This window comes from Danio aesculapii, chromosome 4, assembly GCF_903798145.1.
Source record: "Danio aesculapii chromosome 4, fDanAes4.1, whole genome shotgun sequence".
Lineage (NCBI taxonomy): Eukaryota > Metazoa > Chordata > Actinopteri > Cypriniformes > Danionidae > Danio > Danio aesculapii.
In genome coordinates, this window is record NC_079438.1 from 45,643,976 (window position 1) to 45,665,526 (window position 21,551).

Below are 21,551 nucleotides of genomic sequence, written 5' to 3' on the forward strand. Positions count from 1 at the left end.
TAAAACTGTATGTATGTAATAAAGTGTATAATATGTAATATAATGATGAAATGTTTTAAATACTGTTCTTAAAACCTTAATATAAGACTAAAACTTTTGAAAACATTTTGAAGAACATTATTATAACCAAAAACAACATTAACACATTGTCTAAAAAAATAGGATGTTTTGAATATTGAAGCATGTAACTACATCTGTAAATAATTTCTGTAATACCATTTGTAATTACACTGTTGACCACCCATTACACCTTAACCCACCCTTAAACCTACTCATACCTACTCATGTCCCTAACCCTACCCTCAAGAGCACCACAAGTGTTCTGTAACACATTATGAACACAGTACTGTAAGTGCATTGTAATATATTTGATGCAAGTACATTGTAGTTAAGGCCACAATATAAAGTGGGACCTGATAGTGTTACTCACTTGCAGGGTTGGTTCGGTACTGTCTGGATGGATCGCTGGATTCACTCAGACCCACGTCATTGAGTGCCAGGACCCTGAAGGAGTAATACACATACGGGGACAGCTCAAGCTGAGCTGTTGTGCTGGTTCCCGAGACCTCGGTCATGTTGAGCCAGACTCCAGGCTCATGGAGAGAATCTTCATACTGGATCAGGAACACTGAAGGGTCCGGGTACAAATGGATCAGATCATTTCTGTTGATTTAATAAGCGGATAACAAAACTGATATCAGTTGAAATCTCACTTTTAATAGGGCTGTTGTGTTCATCTCCAGGGGTCCATGTTAGCCGAACACTGCGCTCTCGCTGGTCAGTCAGCTCCAGGTCAGTTGGTGGGTCCGGTTGCTCTGGAAAACCACTTATTATGAGACATCAAAATTGATCCAGTGGACAGCACATACTGTAACACTACCAACATGCAGCACAAGCCAAAATAAAGCACAAATAGACTGGCAAACTTAAACAGGTCACAGTGGAAAATGTGACGTTCTGTTAAAGGCATGACTTTACAATGGGTAAAGGTGTGTTCACACTTGGTAGCTTTTAATTGTGCTTCTTTTGAATACATAATTTTTTTCTGAGCCACATTTCCCATAACGAGTTAAATCTAGTCATCGTTATTTTTCATAGAACTTTATATAAATAAGATTGTGTCAAATGAGCTTTTAGATATGAAGACTGCAAAAAAAAGCAGACAAGAAACAAGTTCAGTACATACACTGAAAGAAGTGTTGCATGCAAAACTGTTGCAAACAATTTATTTGTGTTGAATTTAAACAAACAAATTAAATTTAATAATGTTCAACTTAATTTGTTTGTTTAAATTCAGCCCAAATAAATTGTTTACAACCACTTAACGTAAAAAAATTTAGTAAATCCAAGAAATCATCTTTGAATAATTTTTTTCAGTGTAAAGCTGTTCCAGTGTAATGCTGTATTTTAATTTAATTAGGTCTGGGCTTGAAAAATGGCTGAGCAAACCAGGATTGAACGTGTTTTTTTGTTTTTCGTCTGTTTTGGTTAATTATTTTAGACCACTGAGTGATAAAGGTACGCTTCACGTACACATACTGTGTTTAGAAAACATACTTTTAGAAAAAATATGAAAAAATAGTCCACCAATAAACCAAATTCTCAGTGGGATGTAAACAGATGATAGGAAAACACATGCATTGGTATACAAATAATAACTGTATAATTGTAACTAATGTATAAATGTATATAATATGATAGTCATGAATTGTCATTAATGCCTTTAACAGTTTGTATATTAATGGGAAACAAATCCACAAACACATTCATAAAGCACATTAGGAAAGTGATGAACCAAAAATGAAGCAAAAATACACATGAATCAGATGGGTTTGGGACCTGTTTGGGAACTGAAGGAAGTGAGTTTTACCCAGTATCATAGTTGGTGTTGGTGTGGCCTCTGATGAGGAAAGCAGGTTCGAGGAAGTCAGAAGTAAATTATAGGATTCAGTACAGTTCCAAATCTACAGAAGCAACCATTTTTTCTGCACTGACTATGGAAGTCATATGAAGAAGACAGAGTGATGTACTGTATAAACCAATCATACCGACTACTGTGAGTGTGGCACTGGCTGAATCTTGGTCCAGGGTGGTGTTTCTGATGCAGGTGTAGGTGCCTTCATCATCCTCTGTCACATCATGTATAGTCAGACTATCAGAGCCCACCTCAAATCTACAAACATACACACATGTCAGCCGAAAACAAGCTGCTACAGGCTGTCTTTTAGAGCAAATGAACTGAGACATGTGATGTTTTACTGTTCTTAAATAAATTAAGTATAGCTAATGCTTTAGATTAAAGATTGGCAAGCTGTTTGATACGAAACAACATTTTAGTTTTAAAGATAAATACAGAATTTACTGGACATAGAATATTTTATGAAGCTAAAATAAAATAGTATTTAACCATTTAAAAAAATATTGTCAAAAAATATATTTATTATTTTCAAAGTTTGAATACAATAAGCTAAGTATCAAATTTGACATGATAAGATCTCTAAATACTGTGGAAACTTGGGTTTAATAAAAAAAAGTATAAAAATGTATGTAAAAGTGTCTATATATATATATATATATATATTATATATATATATATATATATTTATGTATATATATATATATATATATATATATATATATTATATTATATATATTATATATATATATTATATATATATATAATATATATATATATATCTATATATATATATATATATATATATATATATATAATATATATATATATATTATGTGTATTATATATATATATATATATATATTATATATTATATATATATATAAAAGTGTCCATATATATATATATAAATAAACAATATTTGCAAATAAAAGTAATCTATAGTGTGCCTTGCTTCAGAAAGTGCTTATATTTGATCAGCGATTAAATCACAGCACTGATTCCAGGTCATACCGGGGGTCATCAGGAAGCTCTCCATTGTCTTTAAGCCATATCATGGAGGGGAAGAGTGTGGGATCATGTTTGACCTTACACTCGAACACAGCTATGCTGTTCCTCTGCACCTCTTTATACTCTGGCTGTCTAAGGATCCGTGTAGGTTCTGTGGAGAAACAGAAAATAAAAACAATCGTTTATCTACCTAATATTCATTCGTTTAGCAGGTCACAAATAGACCTGTTTGATAAATAAATTCATTTTATCTTTCACTCACCTTTCACTTGCAGGTGGACGTGATTCTCTTTGTTGCCCAGATTGTTTGATGCTATACAAGTGTACTTGCCGCTGTTTTGTGGCTGAGCTACATTGATCTCTAAAGTACCGTTCTTATGAATGTGGTACAAGTCACTGTTCAGTATGCTCTGACTGTCTTTAAACCTGTAGATCACAGACACAAAGGCCTCACATAGTTAACACCTTGATGGATAGGTTTACACCTGTTATTAACATGAATTTTCATCGATCCAATCACAAGTGAATGGTTCGAAATACAGGCAGAGTATGTTTAAAAATGCTTTGAGCCACTTTTGATGATTCCCAGAGGTTCAAACTGTCACAAAATACCCCTTACTTACTGATCATCAAAATACACCAAAATATATAGTCATGCTTTGTTGTACCAAAACACACAGAATACAATCAAAAATCAAAGCGATGTTTGCTTTTGGTTTCCACTGTGTAACATAGTTTGTTCACTCAATAGTACTTGTGCATCACAGTTTATACTCCCATAAAAGTCATGTAGAGCGTGACAAAATAATAAGGAGTCTTGAGAAACTCTAAACACAAGAGATGCTTTTGAGTTCACCTTAACAACAGGAGGATACAATAATGTGTAATACTGTGTGTCAACCTTTGATCAGAAAAAGCATGTTCATTACCATGTGGAAACAGGGCTCTAGATACAAACAAATGCACAGCATTAAACAAGTCTTACCATGTGATTTTGGGAAGAGGCGAACCAAAAGTAGCACAGTCTAACAGAGCTCTGCTGTTACTGATGACTGAGTATTCGTGATTTAGAGACGTCAGCACTCTTGGTGGTTCAGCTGAAATGTAATGCAATTTGATGATTGTGCCATGTTTAACAGTTACAAATATAGAACAGAATAAAGCAGATGTGTAAAACTAACCTAGTACACTGACAAAGGCATTGGCTAGCAGGTAACCGTAATCATTAGAGGCGTTGCACTGATAAACGGCGCTGGAGCCCGTCTGAACGTCACTGAGGGTGATGACGCCATCTGACACTTTACGGCTTGGGTCATTATGAGAGCCTGTCAAGAAATCAGTAAAAGAAAGAAACGAATAAAAAGTAGTTAGCTATGAGATACTAACTGAAAAGGGGACATGTTTAAATATATCTGATTATGTAATTTCTGATTTAAGTAGAGAAATATTTTTCACTCATACAAAAACAGACGACAAGGCATTGTAAAATAAAATAAAATAAAATAAAATAAAATAAAATAAAATAATAAATAAAATAAATAAAAAAATAAATAAAATAAAATAAAATAAAATAAAATAATGCAAGTGGTAGTGGTAAAAATTAATAATTAATAGTATGCTATAAAAACACTCCTTATAATTTTTGTTCAGTGAACTGTTGTTTTTTTATATATGTACTGTACAAACACATTAATTCACAAAAATAAATCAGAATTTTGACTATATATTAATATAAAATTGTACCAATTAAAAATAGTGGTTAATATTAAAACCAGAAATATAAATGTAGAGTAGGTAATACATACTTTCAATGGGATTTCCATTGACAGACCATGTAATCGTGGGTTTAGGATTTCCATCCACATCGCAGGTGAGGTTTCCAGTCTCTTTTGGGGCCAAGATGAGGTTCTGAGGGGCACTGATCCAAAAGGGAGCCGCTGAGGACAGAGTTCAAAATCAGACCGCACTGACAAAATCTGAAAATCTGTAATTACTTTTTTTAAAATTTACATTCAAAATCCAATTCAATTTGAATTAAGCCTCTCATATGGAGAATGAAGTCATATGCATTTCTCAGGTGTGATGGTTTCACAGACTTTAACAGTGTACAAATCTTGATGGTTCTGTGGTTCTCGTCTGTCAATTCTGATCTTTAATTTGTGTTTTCTATTGAATTCAATTCAGGTGATTGGTTAGGCCATTCTACAGCTTGATTTTCTTTCTCTGAAAGCATTTGAGAGTTTCCTTGGCTGTGTTTTAGATCATTGTCTTGTTGAAATGTCCACCCTGGTTTCATCTTTATCATCCTGGTAATGTAGATGTTGGACTGAAGTAGCTGATATTAATTTACACTGACAAAGGACAGAGGGTTGCTGAATAACTGAGAGATTTCAGCTGCTGTCTGGGCTTTCACTGCCTTTCCACATCTCCCTTTCTTCATGTGTTCAATACTTTTTCCTTCCATCATTTTATTACACATAACTTCATTTGTAAACTAATTAATTAGTTTTCTTTACATATATGGATTCATTTGGTTGCTAATAACATCCAGTGAAAATTTCAAATCAACAGCATCTTTAGAAATATGTCTTCTGAGAAAAATGGTGACACGTTTAATACTTATTTTCCCCGATGTATATTATAACGAATACTTTGGTTATATTTGATAAACCAAGATATACTTTCTGAACATTAGCAAACACAAAAGGTCTTTCAGATGAGCACAAGTCCATGAACAGTACAGGATGGTGTCCTGGGGTCGAGTGAATGATGTGACTAAACAGGGTTTTTGAGATGTGACACATGAAAGACGTCCTGTGACAGACCTCTGACCACTACGGTGATGGTGTGTTGGCTGCTCCCCATGCGATTCTTGGCTAAACAGCGGTAATCTCCCCCGTCTGCTTCTGTCACCTCTTTTATCTTCAGAGTTTTTTGGAAACTGTAAAATGAAAAACGCCCACTTGGCAGCTCCCCGTTCACCTTAGTCCAGGAGATATTTGGCGTGGGACTGGAAAACACACACACACAAAAAAAAAAAACTCATATTTTTATGCAAATAGACATGATCACAAAAATATTCTACACTGTAAAAGGGTTCCACACAATTCGTTCATGCTGTCCTAACACAAATCAATTAAGTTAACTTAATAAATTAGTTTGAATGAACGTAAAACAATTAAGTCTGAAGAATTGGGTTGTTTCAACTCATTTTAAATAGGTAGTGTGAATAATAGCCATCTTCAAACCAACATTTTACTTCCTTCTACTTACAGGCCATCGGCAATGCATTCCAGCTCCAGCGTATCTCCTTTCAAGACCATGGTGGTACTTTCCGTTCCTGGTGGATGCAGAAAGAGGGCACTCTCCCCCAGATGGACTGTCTACAATCAGACAGACAAGTCTTATAACCAGACATTTATCACACAAGCACTCATAGTAGGGAAAAATAATTTGTTTGGGTGTGTAAAACCACACATGAACAAGTCTTATGAATCGGATCTATCCTGTACAGTAAAATTAGAATATGGTTGATCAGATTTGACAGCATAAAGTTAAAAACACATGAATAAATAGTTGGAAAATCTATTGATTTAAGTCAAGCCCTGCTAAAAAATCACCCTCATGTCTTTGATCAAGTGAACCTCGTACTAAATGACAGAGAATTCAATCCTTCCATTGCCTCTTTTCAGTGGACAAGCCTTTAAAAGTGAATGGAAGGATCCTAAATATAATTGAAATGAGGTATTTCACAGTAAAATTGTGTTGCATATACACTGCCTGGCCAAAACAAAAAAAATAACTGACATTGAAACGTAAGGTATCACATGGACATATTCCAGAACAACCATGGAAAGATTCATTGGGCTAATGAATTGAAATGAGACTTCTTTTACATAGTGGTTCAGATAGTAATCATTTTCACCCGGTTTATGGTGTGCATTAATCATGGCATTGATTTGACAACCATAAACAATGTCTGAAAGTTTATTACATCAAGAGCTGCATTTATTTGGGACAAGATCCTTTATTAGTTATTGGAGCATCTCCACTATATGACCCTGAAAGAGTGTTGCCAGCTTTGTAGTTTTCCCACAAAATTTGGCAACCGAAATGTTTCTCACAAATATAAAATGAAAACTGAATCGTTTCTTAATGGACATTGATCCCAGAACTCACTACTTTAACACGTATACTGTATCTACAAGTATGTGTATTATAAAATATCAGAGAGGGTGGTAAACCTTTTCCTTAATGTGAATCCTTCAGTTGAGTCTGATTGGACAAAGGGGAAAATTAGGCTCCTTTTGATTCCTTTTGGCTGGGTTTTGAGTTGTCATTAGCATGAAACATTTTCTTGGACCACTGTCTAAATGTTTCAAGACTTTCAATGGGATCAAGTAAACTAGTGGTAACTTCAAGTGTAAAAATGGAGTCTACCACAATGCGAGTCTAATGAATCTTGCCATTGTCATTCCAAAAATATGTCCATAGAATTACTCTTTCAATGTGCAGGAGAAAAAACAACTAAACACAGCATCAGTCAGTGTCAAAAGAAGTTACCAAACAAGCCAAAAGCATTAAGTAGTTCCTCTAGAATTTTGCAAAAGCATATATATATATATATATATTATATATATAATATATAATATATATATATATATATATATATATATATATATATTATATATATAAATGCAGCTTTACATGATTTTGTGATGGGTTTTCTTAAAAATTTGCTTCAATTCTTGTTTTTTGCTGTGAAAATACACAAAAACCTGTAAAACTGTCTCTTTTTTGATCTCAAGAATCACTATACTTGCAAAATCCTGGAAAGACTGATTAATTACTGCAATAAACTTGTTTGCTTATTTAATGATTATTTTGGCCAAGTAGATTACGCAACACTAACACATTTATTCAGAAACAGAAAAAAAAGAAGAAAGATTAGTAAACAACTGATCATTAGGAGGTTAAAGACACTAAACGTTAATTAAAAAGAAAAAGGACTGACAGCAATCTTATATGAAACAAAACAAAAAGTCATTCATGATAGTCAACTCCTGTAGTGTTGGCTTCAGTCCTTTTGTCAGTCAGTTCTGACAAAATTATTAAAAATGATGTAATGAAATGAAGATTAATACCAAATGCAGTGCAGTGTGAGAAGTTGTATGGGATCAGTGTTGGGATTCTACAAAAGTGGGTTATTTTTTTGTGATTATGTACTGTAAGTGATATAGTATATTAGGAAATGAACTATTATTTCCTGGTTAGGCAGAAACACAAGGGGATGGGAGAAAATGAAGGCTGGGTTCACTTGGAGAAGTTCTGCTAGCACTCACCACCCCAAAAATCTGAGCCATTCAAAAAAGCTGCCAACACAGTGTCATTCATAGCTTCAACTGGAATACAACAAAAATAATGAGCATGCAATGATTTGACATTTACGGGTCTGGGGGAAAAAACAGGAAAAACTGAAGAAGCATTAAAAAACAAAGCCATAGTGCTGATATTTATTGATTATAGTTTTCATGGGCTGTCAAATTAATATTTTTTCATACAATTACTTTAACACAATGTATATAGACTGTTTTAAATAGATTAAACAAAATAAAAAATATATAAAAACAATTAAAAAAAAACACAGAATTGTACATTTTGCAGCATTTTAATTATTACTTCACATATGCCACAATTAAGCAAATTCTTTTCATAAAACTCTTCGATTAAGGACTTTCTTGAAGTGAGTACACTACCTGACAAAAGTCTTGTCATCGATGCCAGTTGTAAGAGCAACAAATAATAACTTGACTTCTAGTTGATCATTTGGAAAAGTAGCAGAATGTAGCTTTTTTTTAACTGCATCCTAATCATTACTAATACTGCAGAAGACCTATTGGAACCCACATGGACCCAAGATTCTCATAGAAATCAGTCAAGTTTGGTGAAGGAAAAATCATGGTTTGAAGTTACATCCATAATGGGGGCCAGCGATAGATCTGCAAGCGTGGATGGCAACGTCAACAGCCTGAGGTATCAAGACATTTGTGCTGCCCATTACATAACAAACCACAGGAGAGGGCAAATTCTTCAGCAGGATAGCATTTATATTTTGGTAAAATAAGCATAATCTAAAGTCCTTTGCCTTTCATTTAAGCCACTTCTGATACCAAATGATCAACTGGAAGTCAAGTTATTATTTGTTGTTCCTAAAACTTAGATAGGTGACTAGACTTTTGTCAGGTAGTGTATAAATATATCCAACTATTTGTGATTGATTTAATAAATGAATCTGCATATTACGATTTAACAGTCCAAATTTTATCGACTTATATGCATAATAGCAGCAGAACATGTTTTACTCTGAAAATACTTTTAATTCAACATAAAGAAACTGCTAAACATAAATGTCTGTTTGGAATGAGTGTCTCTATTAGTAGCAGCAGTCTAACAACACTTACTGTCCAGCACTTTGACGGTGATGGGCTGTTTCTGTTGGATAGTCTGAGTGTGTGGGAAGCGGGCATAGCAGATGTAGTCGTTTCTGGTGTCTTCCATGACCACATTGGAGAAATACAGGTCTCCGTTTAAAGCCTGGGACACACGATTGTTCTGGGGAAGTCTCTGGAAATCTGACAAACATTGTATTTGTTAGATTTGTGCCTTTTGCTGTGATTGAGAGCAAATAAGGTCAGTATTTGCCAAAAAAGGAGGCTGTGTAATAACAACGAGCTCCAGTTAATTTACATACTTGGGTTGCCATGTAAAGTATATGAAAACATAAGTAAATGTGCATTTCAGTTGCTGCCAGCACTAACATGCCCTGTGCTGTGTTATCATCACAAAGCATGTTTATAAATGCGATATATTCTTACTGTTATCCATCCAGAAGATGATAGGTGGAGGCAGGCCAGCTGGGGTCTGCACTGCAGTATTAGAGACGTTCCTCTCTGCACTGTGATTGGCTCATTTTTCTCTTTTGACCACAAGGGGGACCCTATGAAACAGAATTGAGCCTTCAGTTTAAAAAAAGCATGGGAGGCGACTGCACAAACATCAACAAAATACTCCTGTGGCAGTATGTTGTGTGGTTAGTTGTGTCTGGCTTACTTGATTGACGGATGACGATGTTATTGGACACAGCAGAGCCGTGCTCGTTGCGGGCGATGCACTGATAAACACCCTCATAAACCTCAGCCTTCTCTCCGCTGATATCAATGACTAGATTGCCTGTGCCGGGCATCATTACAACTTTGGGATCCTTTTCTACATCAAAATGCGTGCCGTTACGTGTCCATGAAAAGCTAGGATGAAAATAGGAAATCAATTAGGAGAGTATGTACGCACAGAGTGATGTTACGATCGATGCTTTTATTTATAACAACATAAATTGATCCATTTGGTTGCACGTATGTCATTCAGATCTTTATTTTTAACATTATTATTTTAATTGTCATGTGATACATTAATTTCACATATCATAAAATAATTTCAAGCAATAAAAAGATACAAAATCTTCATACACACAATTATGATGTTAAAAACCACATAGATGATTCAGGCTGATTCCTTAAAGGAACAGTCCAGTTTTCTGTATGTAAAACACAAAATAAGATATTTGGCGGCATGTCCAAGCTGCTCATTTCCAAATTCTAGAAAACTAGAATATGTTTGGTACAAGTTTACATTGTCATTCAGACAACAGACAGACTTAAAGGAGGAAGATCTCATGTAGCGTTTTTGAGAAATACTACAGTTAGAACTTTACCAATGAGTATTTGATGCATTTGTTGTGTTGAGTTGCAACGATGAGTCACACACAATGTCGTTACAAAGTTCGCGCACACACACGTTTAGTTTTGCACTTTTTTTGCATCCAAATGTGACAGGATACAGGTTAATCTCCACTGCTGTATGGATATCTGTTATGTTAAAGTACAAAATAAACCTGATTTAATGTCAACAAACCCTGATTGAAGCGTCTTCTTTTATTATTGTTCTGATACGTGGCTGTGCTGATGAAGTGAATCGGAAGTAAATCGCTGTAATTCATTACACACATGCTCTGTTTTAAAACATTTTAAACTTGTAAAACTCACTCTTGATCACGTTTGATGATGATTGATGATCCTAGCAAACTGAACAGATCTTTTACTCCCGGTTGCTTTGCGCATGTCCGGTCTTGTTGATGATATGATTATACACGTGACTACAGTGACATGTTAATACGCAGCTGTCAATCAATTCGGTGGGTGGTGGGACGGCACTCCTACGTCAAGTTACGGTGGGTCTGAAAACCGCTCCAATTGGTCCACCGTTTTTATTTTGTTAAATTGAAAAAAAAGGACTGGGTGTGTTTATATCACCCCAATATGATACACCATACCTACACATATGTCTGTCCAAACTGCTTGAATAGTAGATTTTCCACCATAGGTGCCCTTTAAGAAAGACTTACGATCAGCTGGTGCAACCCTAGTCTGGTTGTTTTGTAATTTGTAAGAAAAATAAGGTTCTTGCAACGAGTGAAGTTCAAACCTTCAGCTTTTATATCAACAAACTGAGGACAAAACATTCCATATTTGTGTGAACTAACCATTTAAAGACCTGCGAAATGTCTGATGTTGTGTTTAGTACTATAGGTGTTAGGCATCAATCCGGCCACAGCATTGGAATCTGCAATAACCACACTGACTCAAAGTGACACCCACCTGGGATGAGGCTTTCCTTTCGCCTCACAGAAGATATTGATGTTCTCCCGAGGGTCGATGATAATCCTTGGGGACTGATTAGTTATTGTTGGAGGTTGAGGCACTGAAGCACAGAAACCAGTGTGAAACAAGCATCTCTAATTTACACACACACACACACACACACACACACCCTTGGCGGCAAAAACCAGAACAGATGAAACACCTTTGCAGAAACTGATTCTGCAAAAAAAAATGTCTAAAAATATAAAAGTGCCCAGCTTTAGTTTATCACTGTAACAAAACCCGGTGAGACAAACAACCAAAGAGCATGCAGCAAGCAACACAGACGTCTATAATAATGTAGCTTTATATTTTGGTAATTTAATGCTTAATAAATGATAAAACATGTTAAATGCATTCCAAAAACATAAACACTTCAAACAGAAGCAGTTAAAAAACTCAAATTAAATCTAATTCACAAAAGAGTTCACAGCAAAATTGCCCAGACTTACATCCCTCCAGAACTTTAGCTTTTTTTGTCCAAATGAAACAGGAAATACATGAGCGAGAGAGTAAAAGAGTTCAAATTAGTGTAAGAAAAGAAGAAGAGAAGATCAAACAAAGTCAAGCTCCCTCAGAGAAACTTCCGGAGGTGTGTTGGGCACTCTTTACCCACCATGCAACTCTCATGCTTTTTCCTACTAATGCAGTTTGGATGATGCTGATTGTTTGTCATTGATTGATTGCTTTACTCTGACAAGAGTGCTGCATGCAATACAGACTGCAAAGATTTTGGACTTATAAAATGGTGCTTGATGATAAAAAGACTCTTTACATAAAGTTGAAGTCAGAATTATTAGCCCCCATTTGAATTTTGTAAATATTTCCCAAATGACGTTTAACAGAGCAAGGACATTTTCACAGTATGTCTGATAATATTTTTCTTCTGGAGATAGTTTTATTTGTGTTATTTTGGCTAAAATAAAAGCAGCTTGTAATTTTTTTAAAAAACATTTAAAGGACAAAATTATAAGTCCCTTTAAGCTATATATTTTTTCAATAGTCTATAGAACAAACCATCGTTATACAATAACTTGCCTAATTACCCTAACCTGCCTAGTTAACCTAATTAACCTAGTTAAGCCTTTAAATGTCACTTAAACTGTATAGAAGTCTCTTGAAAGATATCTAGTCAAATTATTTACTGTCATCATGGCAAAGAGAAAATAAATCAGATATTAGAAATGAATTATTAAAACTATTATCTTTAGAAATGTGATGAAAAAATCTCTCCGCTAAACAGAAATTGGGGAAAAAAATAAACAGGGGGGCTAATAATTCTGACTTCAACTGTATGTGTTTGAGCATCAATATTCTTATATTAGATATCCTGCTTTTCCACTGTGATGTAGATGTATATTTGCATAAAAAAGACCATCCAGTCACAATTCCCTATCCATGAGCTTGCAGTTTGTGAAGGCCATTAGTATCAGTGAGTATGTTTACATCTGTACTACACAGGAAACATGAGCATCGCATGAGCTTCACATGTTAAAATGTGAAATGAACAAACAGTTTTGGAACATTTTCAGGAGAAAAATGTGTTTCATGCATGTTTCAAGTGTGTTTCATGTCCGTTTCAAGTGTGTTTTGTGTGCATCTCAAGTGTTTTTCATGTGTGTTTCGCATGTGCTTCATGTGTGTTTCAAGTGTTGCATATGTGCCAAATGTTTTTATATTTCACATGTTTCATGCATGTTTCAAGTGTTTCATGTGCATTTCAAGTGTGTTTCCCGTGTTTCACATCAGCTTCATGTTTTTATATTTCATGTTTCATGCATGTTTCAAGTGTGTTTCTTGTTTCACTTGTGCTTTATGTTTTAAATTTCACGCTTCGTTCATATTTCAAGTATTTCATGTGTGATTTAAGTATTTCAGGTTTCGTGTATGTTTCAAGTGTGTTTCATGCATGTTTCAAGTGTGTTTCTTGTTTCACTTGCGCTTTATGTTTTTACATTTCACGTTTCATTCATGCTTCAAGTATTTCATGTGTGATTTAAGTATTTCAGGTTTCATGTATGTTTCAAGTGTGTTTCATGTGCATTTCAAGTGTGTTTCATGTGCATTTCAAGTGTGTTTCATGTATGTTTCAAGTGTGTTTCATGTGTGTTTCATGTGTATTTCAAGTGTGTTTCATGTGCATTTCAAGTGTTTCATGTGTGTTTTCTGTATTTCACATGTGCTTTATGTTTTTATATTTCTCATGTGTCTCATGCATGTTTTAAGTGTTTCATGTGCTTTTCAAGTCTTTCCCATGTTTCCAATATTTCACAAGTGCTTCATGTGTTTCACATTTCACACAAGTCTCATACATGTTTCAATTGTGCTTCACATGTGTTTCCACTGTTTCACATGTTTCCAGTGTTTCACATGTGCTTCCTGTGTTTTACATTTCACGTGTTTCATGCATGTTTCAAGTGTGTTTCATGTGTGTTTTAAGTGTGTTTCACATGTTTCATGTATGCTTGATGTATGTCTGGTGTTTTTTTACATTTTATTTTAATTTATTTGTTCTTGATTTATAAATTTTCAGTTTTTATTGGGACATCCTCCTCCTAACCCATTCTAATATGCCAATTTTTCACTAAAGAAACAATTCTTACTACTATTAACGTTGAAAACGGTCATGCTGTTTAAAATTAAAAACTAATGTTAATGGCTTTTTAATGTACAAAAACGTTAGAAATATAAAAACGTGGCAACACTCTGAATTATTTTCATAATCATTACCTTTGCTGAAAAAAAGTATAGATTTCTTTGCTGACCATGATCTTTTGTAGCTGCTGATCCCCAAATGATAGTGCATCTCATATATATTTATAGAATTGATTATCACAGCCACAGATACAGAAAGATGGAGGCTGAAAGAGAAAGTGTGACCAATGTTCTCTAAAAGTCCTTGCATATTCTGCTTACACAGTCGTAGTGCTGACTTCACACACAGTCAGTATGTAAATGTGAAACTTTCCTCTAGAGAGCAGACACACCGTGATGACTCAAATAACAGCATACTATACTGCATTTCTATTTTATAAATGAGTTTATATTAATTTAACGTGCCTGAAATAACCTGGACTTCAATAATTAACTTAGTCTAAAAATGTCTAAAAACATCCAGGACACAAAGTCAAGGTAGTAAATCCTTTTGTTGTTGTTGTTGTTCCATGAATGGGAGATTAAATCCACATTATTCTGGTTAAAAGTTGGAGATAAGTAAGATTTTTAAATGTTTTAAAAAGAAGCCTATAATACTAAAAAGGCTGCATTTATTTAATCAGAAATAGAGTAAAACTGTTAAATTATTCAATAGTATTACCATTTAAAATTAATGTTTTCTTATTGAATGTAGTTTAAAATTGTAAATATGTGAAATAAAATGAAGTTTTATAAACTAATTTCGAGAGGAGCACGTGATATGATTGAGCACGGCTGGATTCTCATCCATAATTAGTAATAATCCAATCAGACTGTTCCAAGCTTATAATAATTAGACCAATTTTAACCTTATCTTCAATTTGGAGGAATCCCCCCTTCCACCCCATCTCCTCCTTTTCCTTCCTTTTCTAAGGGGAGCTCTCGAGAACTACCTGATCACGAACCCCCTTTATATGCTTATTGACCGGGTGGGAGCCTTGGGCTCAATTATCTCCAAACTCAGGGTTCTCTCATGGTACAGCATGCCAAACCTGCTATTAAAGCCAAGCATATCTCAGTGTGAACTCTTGAAACATAATTTACAGCATTATTACTCCAGGCTTTAGTGTCACGTGATCCTTTGGACTTCATCCTATTTTGATGATCTGCAGCTTATGAAACCTTATTATTATTATTTTTTTATTATTATTATTATTATTATTATTATTATTATTATTATTATTATATACCATTATTTTTATTATTAAGTACTAAGTAGTTCTAAGTAGCGCCAGACAGTATATGCAGACATTTTTTGCTATTTCTGTGGATAATATTGTGAAAAATCTGCGGATTTATGCGGACTGACTTTGGGAGTATCGTAACTAAAAACTTAATATATGAAAAAAATAAACTTTTTTTAAAAGTTTTTAACTTTTATTGAATGTTTACAATGTAAATCCAACTAGATCCACTTATTTGTTTAAAAAAAGCAGGTCTCTTGTATAATATATATACCGAAAGACAGAAAATATTACTTTACAAACTCTATTGTAAATGAATCCTATCAACATTTTAATATTACTATTATATTACAATGATATTACGGAAATTAATTTAAAAACTAAATTAATAAAAATGTACACACTTTTACACAAGTAACTAAATAGACTCAATGATGGGCTAAAAATCTGTGGAAATCTGTGGATTTCTGCATGCGCAGATTCCGTGTGGGCCTAGTTATAAGTAAGGCACTTTGATGGAAACAATACCATTCAATCACTAACATACAAAAGTACCATTAAAAATGTGTTTATTTATATTCATCAAGGACATTAAATTGTTCACAAGTGAAATTAAAAGTAACTTTATCATGTAAAAAAAAAGATATTCTGTTATTTTAAACCTTTTTTCATCAAATAATCTTAAAAAGTAACACATCACAGCTCTGACGAAACTATATGAAGTAGGAAAAAATGATTAATGACTGCGTACCAATAATAATTGAACAGAACAGTAAATGACCATTTTTATAATGATTTCTGAGGGGTCATGTGACACTGCAGAATAGGGTAATGATACTGATGCTTTAAATCACGGGAACATCTGAAATTTTAAACTACATTCATTAAGAAAACATTTATTTTAAACAGAAATACTATTTCACTTCACAGTTTTTACTAATCACAGGAATAACACACATGATGAAGCTATTTTAAATATAAATTTCACAATATAACCATTTTTACTGTATTTTTGATCAAATAAATGTAGACTTCTTCAAGACAACAAATACTTTGACATCACATCATATTTACTAATGCTCGCTGTGCAATACTCACAGTCTAGAGGCACTTCTAATGCAGAGGTCACGTGACTGAGCATCATCATCATCATCATCATCATCATCGCTCCTCCACAGAGCAAGCAGCTCCTCTTCCCTTCCATGGCAAGGCTGCGTTACATCAAAATCCTTCCCCTCCAGGTCAAAGCAACTGGGCCTTGTGATTCGCACTCAATGTGACCATTCAAACATGCAGGGGAGACGATTAGCCGGTGAGACTGAAAGAGGAAACAGATATAAAAGGCAATGAATAAAAACAGCACAAACCGATGATATTTATCAGAAGGGACGTTAAGCACTGATGTACATAGAAATGAGATGTAAATAGCGATAGAGGGCATTGAGCTGGAAGAGACGGGGACGCTGTGATGGCAGCACCCGCAGCACTGGCATATGGATGGCAATACACATGGCTGAAGCACAAAATTACACAGGCTGCTGTCTGGATACTCGGAGGAGGGTTAAAAAAATACACACACAATTGTTCTTCCTGCTCCAGAAAGCCCTTTGTGTATCGTTCAGCTTTCTGCATGCACAGAACAGAAATCCGTTCAGATTCACGAAGCACGTCCTTTCAGATGGTTCACAATAGAATTGAAAACGCATTCCTGTTCAAATAATGAAATAAAATAAAACATTAATTATTTTAAAATAAAATTAAGCAAAAACAAGCAAAAAGATAAATAAATACAATTAAAATGTAAATATTATATATAAATAATAACACATAAAATATTATGAATTCAAATATTAAATTAAATTAAATTAAATTAAATTAAATTAATTACAATGAAAAATCTATTAATTTAAAATATAATATGTCAAATTAAATTAAAATGAAAAATCTATTAAATTAAATTAAAATATAATTAAATTAAATTAAATTTAAGTTATTTATACATAATATAATATTATAATATATATATAATATAATAATATAATATATAATATATATATATAATATAATAAATTAAATTAATTAATTAAATTAAATTAAAAATTAATTAAATTAAATTAATTAAATTAAACAGCTACATTAAACACTACATGAAAGGTAATATGAGAAACAATGTGTTACTTTCTATCCGTAAGTTATAACAAAAAAGTGCTTCTTGACCTTTTAATATGCCATAAACCTGTTTACACTGGAATCACAATCACCATAAAATGCTCCCCTGAATATGATGGATGAGTGACTGCAAAGTTTTTACATAATAAACCCCAAGTAAGAATTGTGAATAATGCTGTTTTCTGTTGTGTGTGTCCGAGAAGTGAGATAGCGTTGGTTGTTAACTGCTAGTAGGTAGAGAGTGCTATCTGAGTGATTCTGCTGTGTAGTAGGCTGTGTCAGGGAAATGGCCTTTCCCTTGCATAATTCATGAGCTCAGAAACCTTGACTGAGTCATACAGCTAAACAGAGAAGGAATGAGTGCATGAGTCTGTGGAGGCAAAGATTTATTTCAAGGTGATTTTTAGACATTAAAGATAGAGACAGGTTTTTTCTGCACATCACACACAATGAGAGCATTGGTTATGCTACAATCTATGTTTTTGTCTTTTCTGTGATGTTAAGGACGTTGCTTTAAATGATGATAAATCTACAGTAAAGGCCAGTTGCTTAGACACGAACTGAAAGCAGAACATTGTTTAAAAATGTACAAGATACTATTTTTAGAAGACCCTATTTTAGCACACATTTAGACTAGTCACATAAGGGGAAAAACAACACAGAGATAGGGGAAAAATACTTTAGTAATTTATATTAATTTGCGATCTAAATATTTTGCTTTCTTTATCATTTATTTGCTCATACAAGATGGGATAGGTCATAAAACAATACAAACAAAGCAAAATCATTGCAGAACAAAAAAGCTAAAAATGCAAAACAAGACAAAAGCAAAGCAAGACAAGCAAGCAAAACAAAAGGGAAAAAATTCAAAAAGCAAAAGTAAAACAAATTAAAGTGTAAAAGAAAAGCAAAACAGTAGAGCACAGCAAAACAAATTAAAAGTAAATCAAAACCAAAAAGCTAAACAAAACAGAAGCAAAAATGAAGTAAACCAGAAGCAACAAAAGCAAAACAGAAGCAAGAAACTAAACAAAAGCAAAACAGATGACAAAGAAAGCAAAACAAAATGAAGAAGCAAAGCAAAAAATAAAAGGAAAGTTAAAATTTAAAGCTAAAAAGTAAAGAAATAAGACACAAATGAATCACAATAAAGTAAAAAAAATATCGCAAATTAAATTAAAACTAAAAAGCTAAACAAAACAGAAGCAAAGAAAATTAAGCAAACCAAAGCAAACAAATTCAAAACAGATGGGAAAAAAAACAAAACAAAATCAAGAAAGCAACACAAAACTAAAAGTTCAAAGTTAAAGCTAAAACAAACAAAGCCATTCAAACCAAGTCATAAACCAAGCATAACAAAGTAAAACAAAAGCAAACCAAATCTAAACAAAACAAAACAGAAGCAAGAAACAAAACACAAGTAAATCACAATAAAGTAAAACAAAATTATCGCAAATCAAATTAAAACAAAAAGCTAAACAAAACAGAGGCAACGAACAAAAGTGAAGTAAACTAAAGCAAACTAAAGCAAAAAAAGCAAGAAACTAAACAAAACCCAAACAGATGCCAAACAAAGAAGGCAAAAGAAAACGAAGAGGCAAAGCAAAACAAACAGCAAAGTTAAGAGTTAAAGCAAAACCACACAAACCAAAAGTCATAAAACAAAACACAACAAAGTAAAACAAGAGCAAATCAAATCTAAACCAAAGCAAAACTGAAGAAAAGCAAACGAAAATAGAGTAAAGCTAAATAAAAAGACAACAAATCTAAACAAAAAAAACAAAGTAAAACAACATACAGTTATGTATGATTAATGTTGATGTTGATAAAAAAACTGTGTCCCCTGACTAACGTCGAAAAGTAATGACACTGAATAGTGAAGAAACTCAATGCCCTTTCAACATCTTAAGAAAAAAATCTGAAAGAAATCTTAAGATGCCTTTTCTGGCTTAAGAAAAAGGCAAGACATCATCAACAGCCACAGACAAGTAGATTTAGCACATTTTCAGCGTTTCAGACAATGTGCACAGCGTGTCTGATGGCTGCTATGGTGACAGTATGAGCTCAAGTGCCCTTCAGAAAAACCTGAACCGGTCAGTCGCAGTAGAGAATGACAGTGACAATGTTTAAAATGGAAGCTGTCAATCACACATCCTGCAGCCATGCAATCAGCTTGACCTTTAGCTATTCTTAAATATAGGAATCTATGGGAAAAAGCATTGTCATATGTGCCTTTTAAAATGAGAGAATATCAAAGACAACACACAGATTCATCTTTGTTTTTATGTAAACATGTTGAGGCATGTGCAGCACGGTGGCTCAGAAGGTTGCTAAGTCGAGTCCAAGCTGGGCCAGTTGGCATTTCTGTGTGGAGTTTGCATGTTCTCCCCGTGTTCATGTGGGATTCCTCCAGGTGCTCCGGTTTCCCCCCACAATCCAAAGACATGTGGTATAAGTGAGTTAAATAAACTAAATTGGCCATAGTGTATGTGTGTATGTGTGTATGTGTGTATGTGTGTGTGTGTGTGTGTGTGGTGTGTGTGTGTGTTTGTGTGTGTGTGTGGGTGGGTTTTTCCAGTACTGGGTTGCGGCTGGAAGAGCATCCACTGCCTAAAACATATGCCGAAATAGTTGGTGATTCATTCTGCTGTGGCGATCTCTGAAATAGAGACTAAGCTGACGGAAAATGAATGAATGAATGAATGAATGAATGAATGAATGTTGAGTGACATATAGTCTGTCTGAATGGGATATTTGCATAAAAGATACAATATCAACTGCAATCATTAATGTTGAACACATTTTCTCTGGCGAAAATGATTTACGACTGAATTTATTAAGCACCAGATGTTGTTCCCCGTTTCAGGCTATTAACATTCTGGTCAAATTAGCTGAATCAAGACAAACGGATAAAAAATTCAATTATATCTCTTAATTGTTCGCATCAATTTTCATAATAGCTCTCAGGTTTGTTATTGCTTTTTATTTATTTGGCCTTTAGCCATTTTGCTGACAAAAGATAGTGAGTACGAACAGAAAATGAAACAAAACAAGACTGCAGGCTCATAATATAGAATTTGGTTAATATTAATAATAACTATACTTTATATAATACTAATAATTCCGCCAGTTTTTTGTTACTTTCATCATACATTTAAAATGGCATATGTTACAGCTAGCTATTTGTCATAACAAAGGCAAGGCAGGTAGCTGAAGGCGATTCACCCTTCTTGGAATTTCTAATTTATTTAATCCCAGTGATCTGAGTGACCTGTTTGTTTGTATTCAGTGAGCATTTCTGTAATGTGGGTCTTAGGCCATTTAGCGATTTATAAACAATTAATAATACTTTTAAAACCTATTCTGAATGTAACTGGGAGCCAGTGTAAAGACCTGAGGACAGGTGTGATGTGCTCTGATTTTCTGGTTCTGGTCAGAATCCTGGCAGCAGTCTTTTTTGGGAAGACCCGCGAGAAGGCCGTTACAGTAATCCACTCTGCTGCTGATAAAAGCATGAACAAGTTTCTCACTGGAATCTGGATCTAATTTTTATAATGTTTCAGAGATGATAGTATGCTGATTTACTGCTTTGACATGACTACTGAATTTCGATCTGACACTGGAATAACATCAAGATTCTTGACCTTATTTTTTGTTGTAATTAAGGCCCATTACAAACAAAACTATTATGATATATAGATATTATTTAATATAATAAATAGTAGTTTTAATAAAAGAATGCACATTTTATATAATAATTATAACAATATTAATTTATCTTTTCTTAATTACCCACATTTTGGCATAACTAAGACTTTTTAAAGA

General features: G+C 33.8%; 1 protein-coding gene across 1 annotated transcript in view; it reads right to left on the reverse strand.

Annotated features, from left to right (window-relative positions):
* nrcama (neuronal cell adhesion molecule a) overlaps positions 1-16,868 on the reverse strand; it is a 36,804-nt gene extending 19,936 nt beyond the window's left edge. The window contains 17 exon segments of the mRNA XM_056455805.1: positions 431-628; positions 714-815; positions 2,049-2,173; positions 2,930-3,077; positions 3,189-3,352; positions 3,912-4,023; positions 4,108-4,251; positions 4,732-4,863; positions 5,752-5,936; positions 6,200-6,283; positions 6,285-6,309; positions 9,388-9,558; positions 9,802-9,846; positions 9,849-9,923; positions 10,037-10,230; positions 11,638-11,740; positions 16,656-16,868. Coding sequence (XP_056311780.1) covers positions 431-628; positions 714-815; positions 2,049-2,173; positions 2,930-3,077; positions 3,189-3,352; positions 3,912-4,023; positions 4,108-4,251; positions 4,732-4,863; positions 5,752-5,936; positions 6,200-6,283; positions 6,285-6,309; positions 9,388-9,558; positions 9,802-9,846; positions 9,849-9,923; positions 10,037-10,230; positions 11,638-11,740; positions 16,656-16,761 — 2,113 coding nt within the window. The 5' untranslated portion in view covers positions 16,762-16,868.
* Positions 16,869-21,551: the final 4,683 nt, after the last annotated feature.